Consider the following 21,426-nt stretch of genomic DNA (forward strand, 5'->3'; position numbering starts at 1 on the left):
AAAAAAAAAAAAAAAAAAGACTGGAAGAAGAATCAGTAACAACCTGCGTTATGCTGATGACACAACTCTGCTTGCTGAAAGTGAGGATGACTTGAAGCATTTACTGAAAAAGACTGAAGAATACAGTCTGCACTATGGATTACATCTTGATATAAAGAAAACAAAAATCTTCACAACTGGACCTGTAGGCAGCATCATGATAAATGGAGAAAAGACTAAAGTTGTCAAAGACATCACATTGCTTGGTTCTACAGTCAATGCCAATGGAAGCAGCAATCAGGTCATCAGACAATGCATAGCCACAAGGGACCTCTTTCAAGTGCTGAAAAGCAAAGATATCTCCTTAGGACTAAGGTGTGCCTGACACAAGCCATGATATTTTCAATCACCTCATATGCATGATGGATGTGAGAGCTGGACAATGAATAAGGAAGACCAAAGAATAATTGATGTTTTTGAGTTGTGGTGCTGGTGAAGAATGCTTAAAGTACCAAGGACTGCTAAAAGAACTAACAAATCTGTCCTGGAGGAAGCGAAATCTGTCTGGAGGAAGTGCAGCCAGAATGCTCCTTGGAAGTTAAGAACAGCCAGACTTCATCTCACCTACTTTGGTCACGTTATCAGAAGGGACCATTCCCTTGTGAAGGATGTCACGCTTGGTAAGGTGGACAATCGATAAAGCACAGGAAGGCCCTCAATGAGACGGATTGACACAGTGTCTGTGGCGATGGGCTCAAGTATAGCAAGGATTGCAGAGCTGGCGTGGGACCAGGTGGTATTTTGTTCTGCTATGCACGGGGCGTCACTATGAGTCAGAGACAACTCAATGGCACCTAACAACAACAACAACTCTGTTGCTCAAGGCAAAGTGGTAGTTACAAATACTATGGCTAGAAAAGCCATACCATGTGATTTACTTCACCGCAGGACTTGAACAGACATTTAACCAGTGAAGATATTCAAATGGCACATGGAAAGATGTTCAAAGTCATTAGCTATTAGGGAGATGCAACTCAAAACCACAATGAGATACCATCTCACCTCCATTAGAATGGCATTGCTTTTTAGAAAATGGAAAATACTAGCTTTGGTGAAGTTATGGAGAAACAGGAACCCTACCCATTGCTGGTGGAATTTTAAATTTATATAGCTATTGTGAAAAACAGTCTGGTGGTTCCTCAGAAAGTTGAACACAGAACTACCATGCTGTTGTTATGTGCTGCCAAGTTGACAGCAAGTCACAGTAACCCAATAGGACAGAGGAAAACTACCCTATAGGGCTTCCTAAGCTGTAATCTTTATGGAAGCAGATCGCAAGGCACTTTCTCCTGCAGAGTAGCTGGTGGATTCAAACCACTGACCATTCATTCGGTTAGCAGCCTAGGACTTAACTATTGAGCCACCAGTCCTTACAACTGCCATCCTGTTGTGTGCTGCTGAGTAGACTCCAACTCACAACGACCCGCAGAGAACTAGCATATGACACAGCAGTTCCACTCTTAGGTATACAGCCCAGTGATGCCAACAGACATATGTACACCAGTGTTCACTATAGCACCATTCATAATAAGGCAAAAGCTGGAAAAAAACAAAATGTCCAGTAACTGACGAATGGATAAACCAACAGTGGTATATACAATATTAGTCAGCCATAAAGAAAATTGAATCCTGGTGTGTGCCACAATATGGATGACATAAAAAACATTATGCTGAGCAAAATAAGTCAGATACAAAAGGACAAATACTGTATGCTATCACTTATATGAAATAAGAAATTATACAGAAACTACAAGTAATTAGCGGTCACCAGGGTCAGGAGGGAGGGGGAAAAGTGGGGATTTTTTTCCTTAGAATGCACTGAATGTATGCTAATGGTGGTGGGATAATTTGGAAAAAGCAAGAATGGTTATACCACATGAAGAATGTAATCAATGTCGCTGAAATTACGTGTAGAAATTGAAATATTGCGTGCTTTATTGTATGTGTATTGCTATAATAAAAAAATCTTAAGTGCAAATTAAAACACAATGAGATAACTATTAGATATCTAAATTAAAAAGAATGATAAAGGAAAAAAAAAAGAATATTCATAGCAGGTATTGGCAAAGAAGTTGAGCAACCAGAATTATTAGCAGTGGGCTTTGGTGTAGTGGTGAAAATGCAAACTGATATAAATATTTTGGAAAACAGTTTCTTTAAAAGTTAAACATACCCCTAACTATATGATCCAGCTATTTCATTCCTAGGTATTTACCCAAGAGAAATGAAAGTGCTTGTCCATACAAAGACTTATACACAAGTGTCATTAAAAAAAAAAAAAATCATTACCATCAATTTGACTGCAACTCATAGTGACCCTATAAGGAGAGAGTAGTCAGGGCTTCCAAGGCTGTGAATCTTACAGAAGCAGAGTGCCACATATTCCTCCCACGGAGCTGCTGGTTGGTTCAAACCACATACCTTTCAGCTGGCAGCTGAGTGCCTAACCACTGCACCGTAATTCTCACAAGGCAGAAGCAGAAAAGAAAGGAACCGTTAATCTGGTCAAAAATCTACCCATCAAAAATCACAAAAAGTGTTTTTCAAAATTACAAGCTGATTCCAAAATTTATATGGAAAAGCAAAAAGCCAGGAATAGTTAAGATACTTTTGAAGAAGTATTGGAAGGGCTAGCCCTATCTGATAGAGAGATTTATAAACAATAAATAAGAGGAAATACTACTGTTGAGATAGGCAAATAGAGAAATGAGGAAAGAGAAAACACACAGCTGATCCCATGGATATATGGAAGCTTGATATATGACTGCAACCAAGACAACTGGTTATCCATAAGGGAAAGAAATAGATCCTACCACTCCTTATATAAGATATAAGGTCCAGAGGGATTGAGGATATAATGTTCAAAGTCTGCTTGGTTCTGTTCAGGAAGAATTATGAGTCCAAATGTAGGCCACAAATAGGCAATCCTATTTAATCTTCTTAAAATAATGTTTTAAAATACATAAGTCAAACAGAAGCCAAAAAGATTACAATGAATATCCATGTGTTCTGTGTCCATTGCCAAAACCTCCTTTTGAACCACTTTCTACTACCTCTTCCTACTCCTTCCCCACAGAGTATTTGGCATATCCGAATTTAGCATTTATACTTCCCATGCCTTTCTATTAAATGTGTATTAAATCTACTTTCATTAAATATTTAAGAACCAACAAGCAATATACAGTGGTATTACTCATGGTTTCAAACTTTAAATGGTGTCATACTACATATACGCTTCTACAACTTTTTTTTTTTTTTTTTTTTGCTGAACACTGTTTTCAAGACTTAATCACATGTGGCTACAATTCATTGTTTTCATTGCTTTATAGTATTTTATTGTATGAATATATCACAATTTATGAAAATAGTCTTCTCATGGACATTTAAGTGGTTTCTAGTATATAAGAGAAACCTAGATAAAAAAATTAAGCTCTATCTCTGTGAAAGTTAGCATTAGAGGTTATATTATTAGTGCCTCTTTATTTGGTGTCATCCTTAGAAGGCAGATTCTAGGTCAGATTTTAAGTACTTGTCTTAATCCTTTAGGTAGGTTAGCAGAGGACCATTTAAAATTCAGCCAATGGTGCCTTAAGTTAAGCTTTCCCCTCTCTGACCACTCACACCTGCAGACACTGAAATTCATTCCATCTGCTCTGTGTCCCTCCACATTGATCCTCCTAGTTTCCTGATTTGAGAACTGCTAGGGAGCTCTGGTAGCATAGTGCCTAAGTCACTTGTCTGCCAATCAGAAGGCTGGCGGTTCAAACCCACCAGCCACTCCTCGGAAGGAAGGGCAATCTACTTCAGTAGTGATACTACCTCGGAAACCCAAGAAGGGCCTCGCTATTAATCAGGTCCGACTCGGCAGCACATAACAACAACAACAGCAGCCCCTTAGTATCCTTGGGTGGTATAAACGGTTAAGCACTCAACTGCTAACCTACTCAGAGGTGCCTTGGAAAAAGGCCTGACAGCTTGCTTCCCAAAAGTCACAACCCTGAAACCCCATGGAGCAGTTCTACTCTGTATGTAATACATGCGGTCACCAGGAGCAGCAATCAACTCAATGGCAACTGGGTTTTTTTTTTTTTTTTTTTAAAGCCAATTAAGTGAAAGAACACATAAAAAAGACACTAAGAGGAAGCCACACTTCGGAGCTTAATCAAATTTAAAACATTTTTTCCCTGCTCCTTAAAAACTTAAAATTATTAAGGTCCCTGGGTGGCACAGATGGTCTGCACTCTACTGGTAACCCAAAGCTTGCAAGTTCAAAACCACCCAGTCTCTAGGTAGTCCTCATAACTATGGCAATTCTATTCTACTCTATCTCCAGAGAAACATTCTGACCTAGAGCAAGTACTGACTACTTCCCAGTACCAGAACATGCTTGTTTAAAAAAAGGAGAGTCTGTTTCTTATTCACTTGTGTGTTCTTAGCATCTGGCAATGTGCTCCTTAGTAATTATCCCATAAGGTACTGTCATGTCAATGGTGACAACTGACAGGAAGTTCACTGGGCTCTTCAAATCTAATGTAATACCAAGAACCCAAAGTGAACAGCTCAAAATAGCTAGAACATTGTCCAAAATTATCCTTAAAATTCATGAACTTTCTAGAAAGCAAAAGGAAACTCCTAATGAAAACAGCTCCGTGTGACAGATAGACAGCAAAGGGAGAATGTTTACACTGATAAGGTGTGCCTCTGTGCTGAGTCAAGTTAGCCTAGTCATTTCAACTTCAGTACCCTTCAGCTTTCCTACAGAAGGCAACACAGCCAGTGCATGTTCTACATAAGGAAAAGGAGGGATGGACATAAAGTATAGAGTACAAAACCAAAAAAGCAGGTGCTACTGAGTTGTCCAACTCATAGAGACCCCAGGTGTGTTAGAGTGGAACTATACTTCACTGACTGATTTTTCAGAAGCAGACTGCCAGGTCTTTCTTCCAAGGTGCCTCTTGGTGGACTCAAAACTTTCAGTTATGTGTTAAGCACATTAACAATTTACATGACCCAGAGACTCCATGGACATATACAGGATTATAAAAGGAAAGTAGGAACTAGGGTAGAGAAGTAAGGACCACAGTGGTGGTCCCTACACTCTGACTTTCTCACATATTAAAAAAATACATATGTGAGGAGGTTCAAATTTCTATATTAGAAAGTATGTCCACAGCTCAGCTCACACCATGGCCATGTGGCTCTTTTGGGTAACGGTGACTGCCAGTTCCACTGCAGAGGCACATGTTGTTTATACTAGTAGTTACATCAACATGATCATGTTCAAACAATAGCATCCTACATGAACAACTTTCAACTGAAATGGAAAAGAAAAGCAAAAAAAATGCCTAGATAAACTATAAAACTAGATACCAGAGACTCCATCAGGTATACTACAGAACAAAGAGTAACAGCAAAGAATACATGTAAGAATTCATGAGAAAATCATTAGAATGCAACCTGGAAACAAAACCTATGGCAACAGGGATCATAAAGTAAATTTGAGATTTTAACCCAAGGAAGTGAATAAAATTTTATCTGCATCACCGATTATAAAGTTCAAAATTATAATTACTTTATATATGGCACTTTTGAATTTGTAAGAATTTTTATATACATTACATCATTTGTTCTATAGAAGAAAAGCAAGGAAGTTCTGAGGAAACTGGGGCTAAGAAATTACATGAGGTCACAAAGCTAATAACCTAGAGCTGAGACTCCACCCAAATTTTCTGACTCCAAGCCCAACATTTAATTGTAATTAAAACAGAAAGGTAATTAAGACAGAAAAGGAAATCAGAGTAACAATACAGAAAAACCCAAACTCAAGGAAAAAACTTGTATTATTTCAGAAATATACATATTATCCAAACAAATGAAATAATTCTTCATGTGGAACTCAAATTTGTTTTAGAGAGGATAATGATGATTTTCAATTACCCATCTCTGCAGTTAAAAGCAAAATTCAGTTCTATCCTTGACTTGAAAACCTGTAGCTCTTGGAAGCCAGACGCAGAAAAGAAAAGGGAACCACTCAGAAGGTGGAAGTGTAATCACGTTGCTCCCTTATTTAAAATCCTTTGGTGGCGCTTTTTTGCCTTCAGGATCAAGTCCAAGTTCCCTAGATGTGCCTAAGAGGCATCCCTTCCAGGCCCAAGAAATACTCATATTGCTTGCCTTTTCTATCTCCTCCTATTTCCACATAAACAGCAGACAATGAAAACGGACCCTAGCATAGACCCACCACCAAAGGCGTACCCAAATCCTCTTCAACAGTGCTCAAGGCAGACACTCCAAATGATTTCAAGACACCAGAGACAAAATATACAAACCATCCCCGATCCAGCTATACCTACACCTCACTAGCTTTGTTTCTTATCACCACCTCTATCCTCTGCCCTGGTCATACTGACTACTTTGAGTTCCCAGTGCAGACTATGGTCTATTTGCTGCCATAGCACACAGTGTTTTCCCTGCTGAAACATGTAATACTCACCTGCCTAATTTCTACTCACTTCTAAGAATTCAGGGGCTTCTCCTCTAGGGAACCTACCCTGATCAGAATTTTCATCTAGTACAGGTTGAAGGAACTCTGGTGGCATAATGCTTAAGGCATATGACTGCTAACCAGAAGGCTGGCGGTTCAAACACCAGCCACTCCTCGGGAGGAAGGTCGGGCAATCTACTTTCATAGTGATACTATATCGGAAACCCAAGGAGGGGTTGCTATGAGTCAGATCGACTCAACAGCAGTGTTTTGTTTTTGTTTTTTTTAGTACAGGTTGAAGGGTCGGTGATTCAAAGGCAACAGCATCTTTGTGGAAGAAAGATGGGGCAGTCTGCTTCCATAAAGATGTATAGCCTTGGAAACCCAATGGGGGTTGCTATGGGTCGGAATCAACTTGATGGCAGTGAGTTTTTGTTTGCTTTTTAAGTACAGGTTGAAAGGAGCTCTGATGGTGTAGTAGGTAAGGCATTTGGCCACTAACCAGAAGGTTGGTGGTTCAAACCCACCAGCTGATCTATGAGAAGAATTTGAGGCAATCTACTCCTCCAAAGATTTACAGCCTTGGAAACCCAATGGGGGTCACGAGTCAAAATCGACTTGATGGCAGTGAGTTTAGTTTTTGGTGAATACAAATTGGGACTATCTCTGGGGTCTGCCATTGCATCCGGTGCTGGCATTATCATAGCACCTATCATGCTTTATGGTAATCATCTGGTTACCTGTGTGCTCCTCCTCAAACCTGAAGCTCCTTCAAACTGAACTGTCTTTCTGATATCCAAGTTCCCACTGCCTACAACAGTATCTGTCACAGGAAGTACTGAATACGTTTTCAACCAATGAACAAGCCAAAGATCTATTTGCTTCTCTGGAAGGAACATAAGTGTGGTAGTTAAGGTTATGCGTCAATGTGGCTGGGCATCTGGATATAGTATTCCCCATAATGAGACTGTTAGTCAACTCCATGGTGGAATCTACTGTGAGCAGCTCAGTAGCTGCCTTAGGGCTGTGGTCTGCTTCTAGTATATAAGAAGCTTTAAGAATGGTGTGTAACTTCTGGCATGCCTGCATCCTGCATAGAGCCAAGTCATTATTCAGTTATACAGCAGCCTGTCATGTTGTCTTCCAATCTTGGGACTCTTAATGGACTTGAATCAACAGCCTGCTGTGTGCTTTGGTAGCATCGGAACTGTGCCTTTTTACCTGTCAACCTTCAGTCTGTCAGCCTCAGCAGCCAGCAGCTGCCTGAGTGAAGAAAGCCTCCAGTTTCAGTGGGCCAGGAGCAAGAGGGAGAGCTGAAGCCCAAGGTCAAGGGGCTTTCATCCAGCCCCTAGGGCCTGGCACTTTGAACTCGGACTTCTAGCCTCCAAGACTGTTAACAGAATAAACTCCTGTTTGTTAAAGTCACTCATTTGTGGTATTTTCTGTTAGAGCGGCACTAGGTAACCAAAACAACAAGAAATTTAACAGCAGAGGTCACATATTTTGGCAGAGGAGGAAAGCTAGTGAATGGGGACCAAGGAGAGATTTCACCACATACCTTTTTACACTTTCAAATTTTAAAGTAACATGAATGTATCACCTATTCAAAAAATCAAATTTTACAAAATAACTGCTTGTGAGGTGAAAGTTGACATGAACCTTAGGAGAAAGCAACAGAGTTCATGAATGCCAAGGAAGGGTCTGGAGGAAGCAGAGGCAAGAAAAGCCAAGTGTGCTCTGACAGGCCAGGATGTGACTGAAGACTGAAGAGGGACAACTCAGAAAGTCTAATTCTGACTGTGTTAATACTCACAAATTAACCTGTTAGGACCATCTGCTCCCATGGAGATTCCAGCCTAGAAAACCAGGCCTACTTGTCACACTGGGTCACTATGAGTCAAAAACTGACTCGACAGTACCCATCAACAACAACAGGATGGAAGGAGGAACAGGCCTTGAGTGTGCAGCAGTGCAGCGAGATGCAGGGAGCTCTCCAGCACTCAAACATGAGCGGAAGCATTCACAACAAACAGCAACACAAGACACAGGATGTGACCGGCTAGGGAAACACACTAAGGATAAGAAAAAGGGTGCTACTGTGCTATAAACACACTTAAGGAAAACAGTGGAGAACGTGTCAGACCATCCAAAACAAGACAAAGTATTTGAAACAAGTGGTAAAGAATTCTGACATTTTTCCAAAAAAAGAATATAACCATATTAGTCAACAAACTAACACCAGAATATTTTAAAGTCATGAAACTATTATATTTTAATCCTTCCAATTTAACTCTTTGGCTCACATGTAAACACCATATAAATCAAATTTAAGCACAGATTTTGTTAGTAAGAATGAAAAAAGAAGGCAATAACCCACATATGAAGTAACAAGAAAGTTGGTAGATATCTAAAAAGTATTATTTCTGCTTCATCTTATCAACAGAAAATGTCTTACCTAAAATTTCTGAAAATTTTAAATGTTCATTTAGTTACACTGAAACCGTATTTCACTCAAGCAATATGGGAATGCTATAAATTATCAAGGAGCTCTGGTAGCATAGTGGCTAAGACACTTGCCTACTAACCAGACGGCTGATGGTTCAAACCCACCAGCCACTCCTCGGAAGGAAGGTTGGGCAATCCTACTTCCGTAGTGATACTGCCTCGGAAACCCAAGGAGGGGTTGCTATGAGTTGGGTTTGACTCGACGGCACATAACAACAACAACAACATAAATTATCAGGGAAAAAAGTTTATAAATACTTAATCCCTAAGTGGACTCCATAAACTTATATTTGCATCTTTGGAAAACTAGAAGAGGAAGATATAGCATCTCCAGAAGAAAAAAAAAAACTAAAAAACCTGCATTCCCAACTTCCACATGGGAACCTGAACTCCACTCCACCAACATATGTTTAACACTTATTCCATGCCTATAATGTCTACAGGAATTCTCGTGGTGTAGTGCCTAAGGCATATGACTGCTAACCAGAAGGCTAGCAGTTCAAACACACCAACCACTCCTCAGAAGGAAGACTGGACAATCTACTTCTGTAGAGATACTGCCTCGGAAACCCAAGAAGGAGTCAGAGGCACAAGATGAGTTATGAGTGGGTTCCTGATGGCTCAGAGCTCACGGTCAAGGAAAGGAAACAGTGATCAGAGTGACAGGTGCTGTGAAAGAGGCAAGAGCAAGAGATTGTGCAAGCGCACAGGATAGAATGTTCCATCCTGCCAGTCAGAAAGGCACACGATTGTGCAGCTGTGCCCTGTACATGGGCACCCAGCCGAAAGGCAAAGGAGGCTGCTGTCCCTCCTGCATGCCACTTGCTGTGTATGCAAAGCTTCCCAGAGCAGAACCTTTACCTAAATCTTGAAGGTAAAGTTCCCTATGCAAAGAAGAGAAGCCAGGAGAGAGTAAACCTAACAGCTCACAGGCACGAAACAGCGGGCTTACCTGCCAGATAACTGGAAGTCAAGTCACTCAGTCCCTCTATCCTGTCAGATGTGGGAAGAGGAGCAATTTCACAGGAGAATGCGAATCCCACGAGGAGGAGCTGGACCAAATTCTACAAACAATGGGATGGTAGTAGGGGAGGGGTGTGGAGGTCCTAAGAAGACTACAGGGGATGGTGAAGTTTCCATATTAGCCCCCTGCCAGATATGGATGGATGTGACGGAGATGAGGCACAGAGAGAAAAGTCTAGCAATGGATCTAGTCACCAGTTTCAAATTTTTCCAGTTATCACAGACATCAAGAGATCACTTAACATGGCTTTCATCATTAGACTGAAAAAGTTAATTTCATATATGAGAATAATTATAAAAATCAGAAATAATTAAACAGAACTCAAAACAACACTCCATTTGGGTTAACTTTTTAAAGCAACTTTAAAGCAGCTGCTAGTTTGCCTGGCACAAGCATCAGTAAACATCACCGCTCAGATTGTACACATAGTGACCTCATCTCATCCTCTGCAAGCAAAATTGTTATTAAGACAAAGCAGGCTTTTCCTTTAAAAATATTATGACAAGCTATGCTAAAATTAACTTTCATGAACTATCAGAACCCCAAATCAATGCAGCCTTACAATTAATCCTGTACTTCTCATCAACATTTTAATTATACATATCCTTCGACCCAGCAATTCTCACCTAAGAATTAATTCGAAGGAAATAAACAGATATGTACACAAATATGTATGTTCAAGATGCTCACCACAATGTCATGTTTGTGAGAAGTGAAAACTATGAAATATCATGATATTAGTTAAATAAATTATGCTTTATCAACTACTGGGACTCAAAGGAATCAGTAAAAACACGTGGCTTTAATCTTTCTCTCTACTCCTTCTGCCTGGATAGAGCACAAAAGTCTAGGCCTTGACATGACATAAAAATGTAAATTACTCAAGAGCTATATTTAAAAAGACATGGCTTTACATACATTGCCATGGAAAGATGTTCAGTTCACAAGGGACAAGGTTGTGGTGACCTCCTGGCCATAGTGAGCTACCTAGAGGGAGTGAGTAGTTGGACCAGTGGGCTCAGGACCATGATCACAAGGGACATCAAGCCCAACTGGCATAGCATACTACACAAAAACACTGTTCTACATCCTACTTTGGTGAGTAGTGACCAGAATCTTAAAAGCGTGCAAACAGCCACCTAGACGCAACGATGGGTCTCTCCTCATCCAGAGCAAAGAATAAAGAAAATCAAAGACACATGAAAACAATTAGTTCATGGGACTGGTAGTCCATGTGATCTCCAGCCTATATGACCATGAGACCAAAAGAACTAGATGGTGCCCAGCTACCACTGTCAACCACTCAGAGGGGGATCAGTGTAGGAGATCCTGGATCGCAGAGAAGAACAATGTAGAACAAAACTCAAAATCGTAAAAAAAAAAAAAAAGACCAGGTTTGCTGGTCTGATAGAGCCTGGTGAGACCCCTGGGACCACAACCCCCAGTCAGCCTTCAGGCCCAGAACTGAACTCATTCCTAAGCCTTCCAGCCAAACAACAGACAGGTATATAGGGTGAACATTTACATCAGGAAGATACACTCCTTAGAATGATCAATCATGGGAGAACAGAAGAGCAGTATACATACAAGGAGACAGCTTGTGGGGCAGGAGTACATGGAAGGGAAGGGCACAGGGAAGAGGTAACTACGGGGAAGAAGTGGGAAGAGAGCTGTTACTTTGTAGGGAATTGCAGTCAATGTCATGAGACAAAATGTGTATAAAATGCTGCATGGAAAATGAATGTGCTCTGTAAACTTTCACCCAAATTACAATTAATTAAAAAAAAAAGTTCAGTTCATATATGAGGTGTGTAACAAGATTCTATCTTTAATTCTTGTTTTGTATTTAAAGGCATTGTGAATGTCTACATAGAAAAATCTGGAAGGACTCACATCAAATTTGTTAAGTGTTCATTACCTTTTGATGGAAAGAATACAAGTAATCTTTGTTTCTTCTTTATACTTTTCTAACATTTTGAATTTTTGCAAATAGTCTATTTAAAAAAAAAAAAAAAAAAACCTCACTGCCATCAAGTCGATTAGATTCATAGTGACCCTTCCTTGGGTTTCCAAGGTGGTATCTTTATGGAAGTAGACTGCCCAATCTTCTTTCCCAGGAGTGGCTGGTGGGGTTTGAACCGCCAGCCTTCTGGTTAGCAGTCACAAAGTCACTGAATATGCATGTGCGTGTATGTCCGTATATGTGTGTGTATGTGTTTAATTTTAGAATTAAAAAGTCCATCTACATTAGATTCTTAGAACAGGAAAATTTCTAAATTGAAGTTTTACTAGTCAATAGGAACTTTTAACATTAAAGGAATTTGTAAATATATAAATCTTAGTAAATTTCTTAATAGACTTACAATGCTTCCAAAATAGGCTTCCTTACCTTTTCCAGGACTAAGATTCTGGTCTATAAAGACCTTTAGTTCTCCATTGGCTTCAATTAGACCAGCCTGCAAAAAATAAATACTGGTTTATAGATATAATATCTAAAAGAGTTATAAACTAAAGGTTGTTTATAAACCACCCTGGGCAAAGGGTTAATGTGAACTAAGTTCTTAAAAGGTCACCATATGCAACTCCTTTAAAACGCAAATATATTTCTCTTCCAAAAAGCAACTTCTGAGAACCCCCAGGTTTGAAGTAGGAAGCCAACGATCAATCAACAAGTGCCACCAAGAGGCCAGCACAGCATCAGGAAGATGTCCTGGGAAGCAGAAGAATCCGGTCCCTACACGCAGTTGGTAAATTATTTGGCTGACTATAATTGGTGTATTAAAGATTGTTTGAAGATTTCAGCCTTTAAAACTTAGCCCTTGGGACAAACTTTTTATGTATTAAATCAGCAAATATATTTTAAGTGGTAATATCTCAGGTTCACGAAAGTCATGGGAGACAAGCACTTGCCGCTGGTAGAAGTGAAAATGAATTAAATGATTTAGGAAAGCTAACTGATAATATAATCTGAGACTGCATCAAAGACCTACAACTTGGTCACACCATTTGGCTCAATGATTTCTCACTGTTGTGTCTCTTTTTAAGGAATTAAACAGGTGCAGATACACTTTTTTGTAGAAAGAGCAGCATAGGTATAGACCAGGTGCAGACCAGGCAACACTAGGTTTTTTGTCCACTTTTGCCCTTAACTCAGTTACTACAACAGGTATGTATCTGACATTGCAACTCTGTTTCCCCATCTCACAAAACAGGGACAATGATACTACTTACAGTGTCATTCTAAGGATAAAATAAGATCAACTATAAACACCAAGCAGAGTGCCAGGAGGCACTGGTAAACGACAAGTGCGCATGTACATAGCACCATACTAAGGTGCCCACACACATTCATTATGATTATTTGTAGTAGCCAAAAAAATAACAGAAAACTTAAAAGCCTCCTGGGAAATGGTTATAACTTATATCATACAATACTAAAAACTGAGAAATGTTAATAACAAAGGAAAATGCTCACAATATAAATGAAAGTATGTATACAACATATAGGGTATACACCAAACCTATTACCACTGAGTCAATTCTGACTCACAGAGAACCTACAGGACAGAGTAGAACTGCCCTATAGGGTATCCAAGGCTGTAATCTTTATGGAAGCAGACTGCTATATCTTTCTCCCACAGAGAAAGAATTGAACCCCCAACCTTTAGCAACTGAATGTTTACTCACTGCACCAACCCAGAGCTTCTCACAAGGTATATATGTAGTAGTATTAAATGAAAGGTATATATACCTAGGCAAACAAATAGAAAAACGAGCATGAAAGGAATTAGAGAAAATGTTACAAATGATTGTCTCTAGGTTTTAAAATTATTGGTGATTTGTTTTCTTCTTTTTTCTGTATATTCTATATGAAGATTTGGCTTTAATAAATGAGTCTTGGATGTTCCAGAAAGAACATACTGTTATACTGTTACTATTTAGTTTTGTGTAATAATTGTTTTCCCCTGTCTAAGCAGACTAATTTCTTTCTCTTTCTCTCCTTAACCTTCACTTGAGTGTCAGAGTATCTACATTTCATTTCTTAGTAACTCACCCAGACAGTTCTGGTTCAAGGCAACAAAGGGTGGCTCCACAAAACCCTCCTAACAGCTAATCTGGTCATCAAACATTAAGCATATATATAAACCCATCCATACACATACACTTACTTATAAATGATGAGACTAGAAAATTAATCTCAGCCAAAAATTGCCAGCCTTTTTAACATTTCTAGATCTTCAACCATTCTAGAGACTGAAGGGCAAGCAAAACACTAAAGAACAGTGTTCAGCCTGACATAATCAGTCCAAGAACGTTTCTATGGGGCAAGGTAAGCAGTGTCACCTCCCATAGGTCCACAACATCAAAACTTTGGAAGTAAAAACAAAAGCACACAAAGCCATACTGCCAGTTTCTAGATTTTCTTATTGAGAATATGTGAACCGAAAGTCAAACCTATTAAGAAGGAATCTTAGTCAAATTTTGAAATCAGTCCTGATTATAACAAAGTCTGTTTCTTTTCCAAAACTTTCACTCTCTTCCTATTCTTAGCAAAATATAAGTTCCAAGGGGCTAGAGTTCAGGTCTTGGGACACAGCCTTAGATGTTCAGCTTCTGGGGGTAAGTCCTCAAGAGCATACACGTACGCAGGTCACTTAAAGAACCACATATGGGTTGGCTAGAAAGAGCACTTTTGAGTGATCTAATACATTCAAAAGCACACAGTACTCAAACAATCCCTCTTCTGAAACTCCCTCTGTTGCAGTTACATCCATTGGGACCCCCTCTGATAAGACTTTTTAAGTAGACACCAAGATGAACCTTCCAATAACCATGTGGGGGAAATACAATGGGGCAGATGCTAGCAAGGAATGGAAACGTGTGTTATAATCTTTTGATGCTTGGCCCAGATCCCCTGCCCAGATGCCCATGCATGCCTAACAGGGTGTTCAAGCAAGATAGTTTTCAACTGTGATTTTTGAGAAACCAAGTGCAGGTACCCAGATAAAAGTCTCCCATCACAGTGGCCTCTGCAATGTTATCATAAAATGTGCTCTAGAATATCCAGAAGCTAGAAGAAACCTATGACTCATTTATGAGCAACTACACAGTGGCCATGAACCTGGGCCTACAAGAGTCCTCCCAATATCACTCCAGCACAGTGCAAGGACAGAGAGAAAGCCTTCAATCAGTGCACACTTTGATGGCAAAGAGGAGGGTGGCAGAGACATACGTGGCTAGTCACTGTACAGTTGGTGTCATGGATGGGCTCTTTGTTTGGATATGTTAGTATGCTTTAGTTGTAATTCAAACTCCACAGTTACTGTTCATGCAAGACAGAGCCAGCTGGTTAAGAACGTGGCCAGGTCTAGGTCAAGTATGAGTCTCAGCTTTAAGCAATTACTAGGTGAGACCATGGCCTCTCTAAGCCTCTTTCCTAAACCATAAACAGGGATAATAATAGCACCCACCACATCAGGTCTTTATGAGAATAACATGAAACAATACATATAAAGCCTACCCTATAGCAAAGAATCAATAAACATTAACTATTTAGTTTTAATATTAATGTTGCTAACATCATTTAATCAAATAAAAATTCACAAACTCACCATCATCACTGGAAAGATGATTCAAATGGGTTAGTATCTGTTGGGCCTACCATTTTCTCATCTGTTCAAGCTCAACTCTATGCAGGGGCACACTGATCAACTGTTGCCTATAGATAATTGATTGTTCCTAATTATTCCCTATCATACCCCTCATTTTATTAATTCCATAGAAGTATCACTGTGAAATTGTTTGTTGACTTCTTTGTTTATTATCTGTATTTGCTACAATGAATGAGCGAATAATTAGTCAAATCTACATAGCTAGAGAGTGGAGGAAAAAAAACAAATGGCTTTCCATTAGTTGGTACAACTGGAGCAAGTACTGGCTCCTTTCCCCTGGCAGCAGAAATGTGCTATTTTTAATGTGTGTAGAAGATACCATAGGAATAGTATCTGTTTACCACATTAATCCACTATCTCAACCAAACCCAAGGCAAGCCTGGCCTTCTGGGGCCCTCAACTCCCCACCTCCCATTAAATAGAGAGAGAAAGAGGCTGGGGAAATATGCACCACACGACAAACAAAACCCCACCTCAGAGACCCACTGCAGGCCTGTTTGCAAATTTGAATGCTGTTCTACCATGCATAACTACCAATATGTATGTATTGTGATGAGTTTTTTAATACATGCCAATATAGGCACTTCTAAGAATAATGCAAACACCTATTGTCAAAATGGAAATCTGCTGGTAGTATGACAGAAGCCTTTGGCTTCTTCTATATACTCAATGCTCAAACATGTACTATTTAATTGTGTAATAAATTCCCATTTCTAAAGGTGACAGGGAGCTCTTGTGGTCAAGTGCTAATCAGAAGGCTGGCAGTTCAAACCCACCGGCCACTCCTCGGAAGGAAGGTTGGGCAATCTACTTCCATAGTGATACTGTCTTGGAAACCCAAGGAGGGGTCACTATGAGTCGGAGACAACTCAACAGCATGTAACAACAACAAAGATGACAAGCTAACTCACAAAGGATCGACTCAGCTGCTAGGATGACGGCCTTTACTTTGATGTTTCTCAATCCTGTTCCCACTATTTCTGCAGTCAACCTTAGCAATGTTAATGAAAATCACCAATCACATGGAAATTCCCAAACCCAGGAAACCCAAAGTACCAGAGCTAGAAGTGGAATACTTCAATAAGAGCTTTAGGGGAAGACATGTATCTAGCTGCGGTGTAGTCAACTGTATGATATGGCTTTTCTAGCCATAGTACTGGTAACTCCCACTTTGCAGTGAGTAACTGAGTAGCTGCTTGTTAAAGTCATCTCCCTGGAGCAACACAAAGCAATCTTCTGGGAAGATGGCTCTCTCTCAGGTGTGTAGAATTCTCATGTTGGGATTAGTTGTCCTTGGCCACTCTGCCAGGCTCAAAAAGAGCCCTCCTAGAGGCAGAAGGAGGAGCTCTGGGAGCGTAGTGCCTAAGGCACTTGACTGCTAACCAGAAGGTCGGCGGTTCAAACCCACCAGCCACTCCTCAGAAGGAAGATTGGGCAGTCTACTTCCATAGTGATACTGCCTCGGCAACCCAAGGAGGGGTTGCTATGAGTCGGGTCCGACTCGACAGCACACAACAACAAGAGGCAGAAGGAGTCTCTCTGACTGCAGGCTGAGTAAGACATGCTGCTGAAAGAAACACACTCCTGAGAGACGTGAGAGAGACATGAGAGATACACACTGCTGAGAGACGGCCAGCTGAGAGAGATGGAGCATTTCCCTGAGCTTGAATTGGAGCCTGTTGCTTCCCTCATAAACCCCATAATCTGTGAGTTCTGTGTGGCCACTGCAGCGAATTATCGAACCCAGCAGATAGGTGGTGGGTGCTGTGGGAGGAATAGTTGGTGTTAAGGTTAGTAAGAGGACTAGAGTGTGGCAGCATGTCTGGTCTCATAGGAGCAGGCATGGGGCTGCTGATGTTGGATCTGTCCTCCTCTTGTGTAGTTAGAGGAGGTGGCCTCACTGCCCCTTTAGCACTAGCTTAGGTCAACAGAATAAAAGTAACTTGTAATCTACAAGGCTACATTAGATCCTGGTGGGAATGCAGGAGACTCTGGCTTTGGCTGCCTGGAACATTCCCTTTCACCCCTCCTTCTGGGAAGTGCTTCTCCCCTCCATTTCAGTCACTTAGTTTCTGTAGTAACTGCCAACTTAGTTAACTGGTCCAGAACTGGGCCAAACATAGTCCTTCATGACAAATTCTGGAACTAGGATGAAGAGTTCAGTCTTTCTTTGCAAGGTTCACATTTTTTAAAATATCAAACTCAGGAGTAATTAGAAGACATACGGACCAAGAAATAAAGGAAGCCAGCTGGTAAAAAGAGAAAATGATGATGCAAAACTCCATACCAAGTATCATACTAGAGACAGAACATCTATGGTTCCAGTTATACCTGAAAACAAGCATCATTTTTGTTCCTGGATTCCAGGAATATCCTTAAAATAAACTCTTCTTACTTTTGCTTGTTAGAATTATGTTTCTATGCCTTGTAGTCAAAAAAGATCCTAACAAGAAAGCAGGTCTGGAATTTTAAATGTGCAACCATAGTCTACTAATTCCATTAACAGCATAGGTGTCAAGTCAGGGCTTGATCCCAAATAACCACCTGTACTTCCTGGTTTCTCACTCATGCTTCTGTTTTCTCCAGTGAGAACCAATTAATTCATGGCTAGTCATGACGTAAGTTAAAACCTGCATTTTTAAAGCAGGATTTCTCAACAGTGGCACTACCAACATTTGGGGTCAGATAATTCTTTGTTGTAAGGAGCTGTCCCTACATTGTAGGATATTGAGCAGCACCCTGGCCTCTACCCACTAGATGCCAGTACCACTCCCTTCCCCAGTTATAACAACCAAAAATATCTCCAGACATCTGCCTGGGGGAGGGGTCACCCCTGGTTGAGAATTACTAATTTAAATGCATGATTTCTGAGACTACACTGCCTCTAAAAGAAAAAAATCATCTTTCCAGCGCTTCCTGAATAAATAAATACACACCTGGCCATATTCACCATTCTAATTTTCAATGAAGAACATAAAGCCTAGAAGACAGGAAATTTGACCTGAAAGGATATCATCAAGTACATAGTTGGCTACTTTTAAAAGCCTAGCCTATCCCTACAAGGGAGCTCTGGTAGCATAGTGGCTAAGGCACTTTACTGCTAACCAGAAGGCTGGCGGTTCAAACCCACCAGCCACTCCTCGGAAGGAAGACAGGGCAATCTACTTCCGTAGTGATACCGCCTCGGAAACCCAAGAAGGGCTCACTATGAGTCAAGTCCAACTCTATGGCAAATAACAACAGCAACAACAATCCCTACAAGGTACGGTTACTAATTTAACCCCAAAGAGAATTTTACAAACACAGAAATGATTTCTATTTCGTAACACAGTATGTCAAAATCTCAAAGGAAATACAAGCTCTCCTTTCCATAAGGGGAATTAGAAAACAAAAATAGTATTTAGAGTCCTTTTGTTCACAGATAAGCTGAAGAACAATGATGTAAAAAAAAGTCTACAAACCAATACTGTGGATAATGATTTTCTTATCAAGACATACCCTTGAAAGGCAGGTTTCTGTTATACTTGAATCTACAGAACCATGACACAGCTGAAGATATGGTTGAGATGGCCAGCCTCCAAGACACCGCTAATATTCATGCCCTGGTAGAGAGCCCTCCCAACCTGAAAACCCACCAAACTCACTGCCACCGATTCAATTCCGATTCACAGTGACCCACAAAGGGAGCACATTGCTTCATCTTCCTCCTGCAGAGCAACTGGTAGGTTTAAACCACCAACCTTCTGGTTAGCAGCCAAGTATCTGACCCACTGTACCACCAGAGCTCCTTTCCTAACCTGAAAAGGACTTAATTCTGTATTCAACAAGAGGATGCAGGGATGATGGGAGTGTGCTTTCTAAGGTTGTGGCCATGTCATGAAGACATTCAGGCAGCCCTATGGTAAAATCCATGTAGTAAGGAACTGAGATCTCCTGCCCACACTCAAATAGGTGAGCCATCTTTGAAGTAGACTCCCTAGCCCCCACCAAACCTTCAGGTAACTGCAGAACTGCAACTTCATGACAGACCCTGGAACCAAACTACCCAGCTAAGACACTCCCAAATTTCTAAACCCACAGAAAAGGTGTGAAATAAGTATTTATTATCACTTTAAAGCCACAAAATGCAGCTGTCACTTATTTCCCAGCAGTAAGAAACTAATCCCATGGATAAACATCTTTCTCTAGGGCCTAAGAAAACGTGCTTTTCATCAACCTGGTAGTCACTGAATATATTTTTGAAGCAAACAGTCCCTACAACTATGGCTCAAATTTCTTGATGCAGTATTATTACTCACTACAAATTGTCAATGGCAAAAGGTCATGACCAAAATAATTTATCTGAAAATTTCCTTATCTTCAAAATAAATGGCCACATTTTAAAAGTTCTTTTTATAAGGAAGAGCTCTGGTGGCACTGTGGTTAATGCTTTGGGCTGCTAACCAAAAGGTCAGTGGTTCAAACCCATCAGCTTTTCTGTGGGAAAAAGATGAGGCAGTCTGCTTCTGTAAAGATTTACAGCCTTGAAAACCTTATGGGTTAGTTCTACTCTGTCCTATAGGGTCGGAAAAAATCAAAATTGACTTGAGGGCAGTGGGTTTTGTGTTTAGAGCAGCATTTGGTCAGGGAGATAGAAGACTGAAAGAAAGCAGGATCATTTTCAACAACTGAGCAGTTACAAACTTTACAGTGAAATGCATCAGAGGACAGACTCTCTCAAGTCAACTAGTTTCCACATAAGGGTAATCTAACCAGTCAGATATTTGTTCATCCTACTCTTAAATGTCCAAAGATATGGCATGGTACGGATTGACACGGGTCCACCAGAAATGTGTCGTAAATCCTAATCACTGCACCTGTGGACATAATCTCATCTGGGAATAGGGTTGTCTCTGTTATGTTAATAAGCTCATATCAGTGTACAGGGTGTCTTAAACCAATCACTTTTGAGTTATAAAAAGACCAAGTTATGCACAGAGAGAAGCAAGCAAGAATGGGGGAAAATATAGGTGCCACATAGATATATCCAAGGAATGCCAGTAACTCCAGAAAAGCTGAGACAAGGATTTCCTCCCAGAGCAGCAGAGAGCTTTCCTCTAGAGCCGGTGCCCTGAATTTGGACTTCTAGACTCCTGAACTGTGAGAAAAGGAGTTTCTGTCAAAGCCACCCAATTGTGGTACTTCTACTACAGCAACACTAGCTATCTAAGACACAGTACAATGGTTTTCCCCAAGTGAAAGCTAAATCTAAATCCCCTGTTAGCATATTCTTTCAAATTCCACTTTCTATAAAAATAAGCTGGCAAGGACTGACAGAAATTATTTATGGGCTTAAACACTAACCCAGACCCATACAAAGACCATTCTGCCTGCACCCAGCTAAATATATTAAGAACAGCAATTCTCAAACACTTTTTGTTTCTATACAATCCTTATTCACAACACATACTTTTTTTTTTATTGTGATTGGGGTGAAAATTTACAGAGCAAATTCACTTTCCATACAGCAGTTGACATACACGTTGTCTCATGACACTGACCACAATTTACCACAATGCAACAGCTCCCCTTCTACTTCCTCCCCATAGTTACCTCTTCCCTGTGTCCATCCCTCCATGCACTCCTGCTCCCTGAGCTGTCTCCCTGTGTATAAGCAGCCCTTCTTTCTCCCATGATTGTTCTCTCCAAGGAGTGTATCTACC

At 40.4% G+C, this 21,426-nt stretch overlaps 1 protein-coding gene across 1 annotated transcript in view; it reads right to left on the reverse strand.

Moving 5' to 3' along the window:
* Positions 1-21,426, reverse strand: part of TFDP1 (transcription factor Dp-1) — a 156,636-nt gene that overhangs the window by 80,950 nt on the left and 54,260 nt on the right. Inside the window, exon 3 of the mRNA XM_007942405.1 lies at positions 12,442-12,508. Coding sequence (XP_007940596.1) covers positions 12,442-12,508 — 67 coding nt within the window. The remainder of the gene's footprint in view (positions 1-12,441; positions 12,509-21,426) is intronic.

This window comes from Orycteropus afer, unplaced genomic scaffold (genome assembly GCF_000298275.1).
Source record: "Orycteropus afer afer isolate SDZICR_OR568_19922 unplaced genomic scaffold, OryAfe1.0 scaffold00089, whole genome shotgun sequence".
NCBI lineage: Eukaryota > Metazoa > Chordata > Mammalia > Tubulidentata > Orycteropodidae > Orycteropus > Orycteropus afer.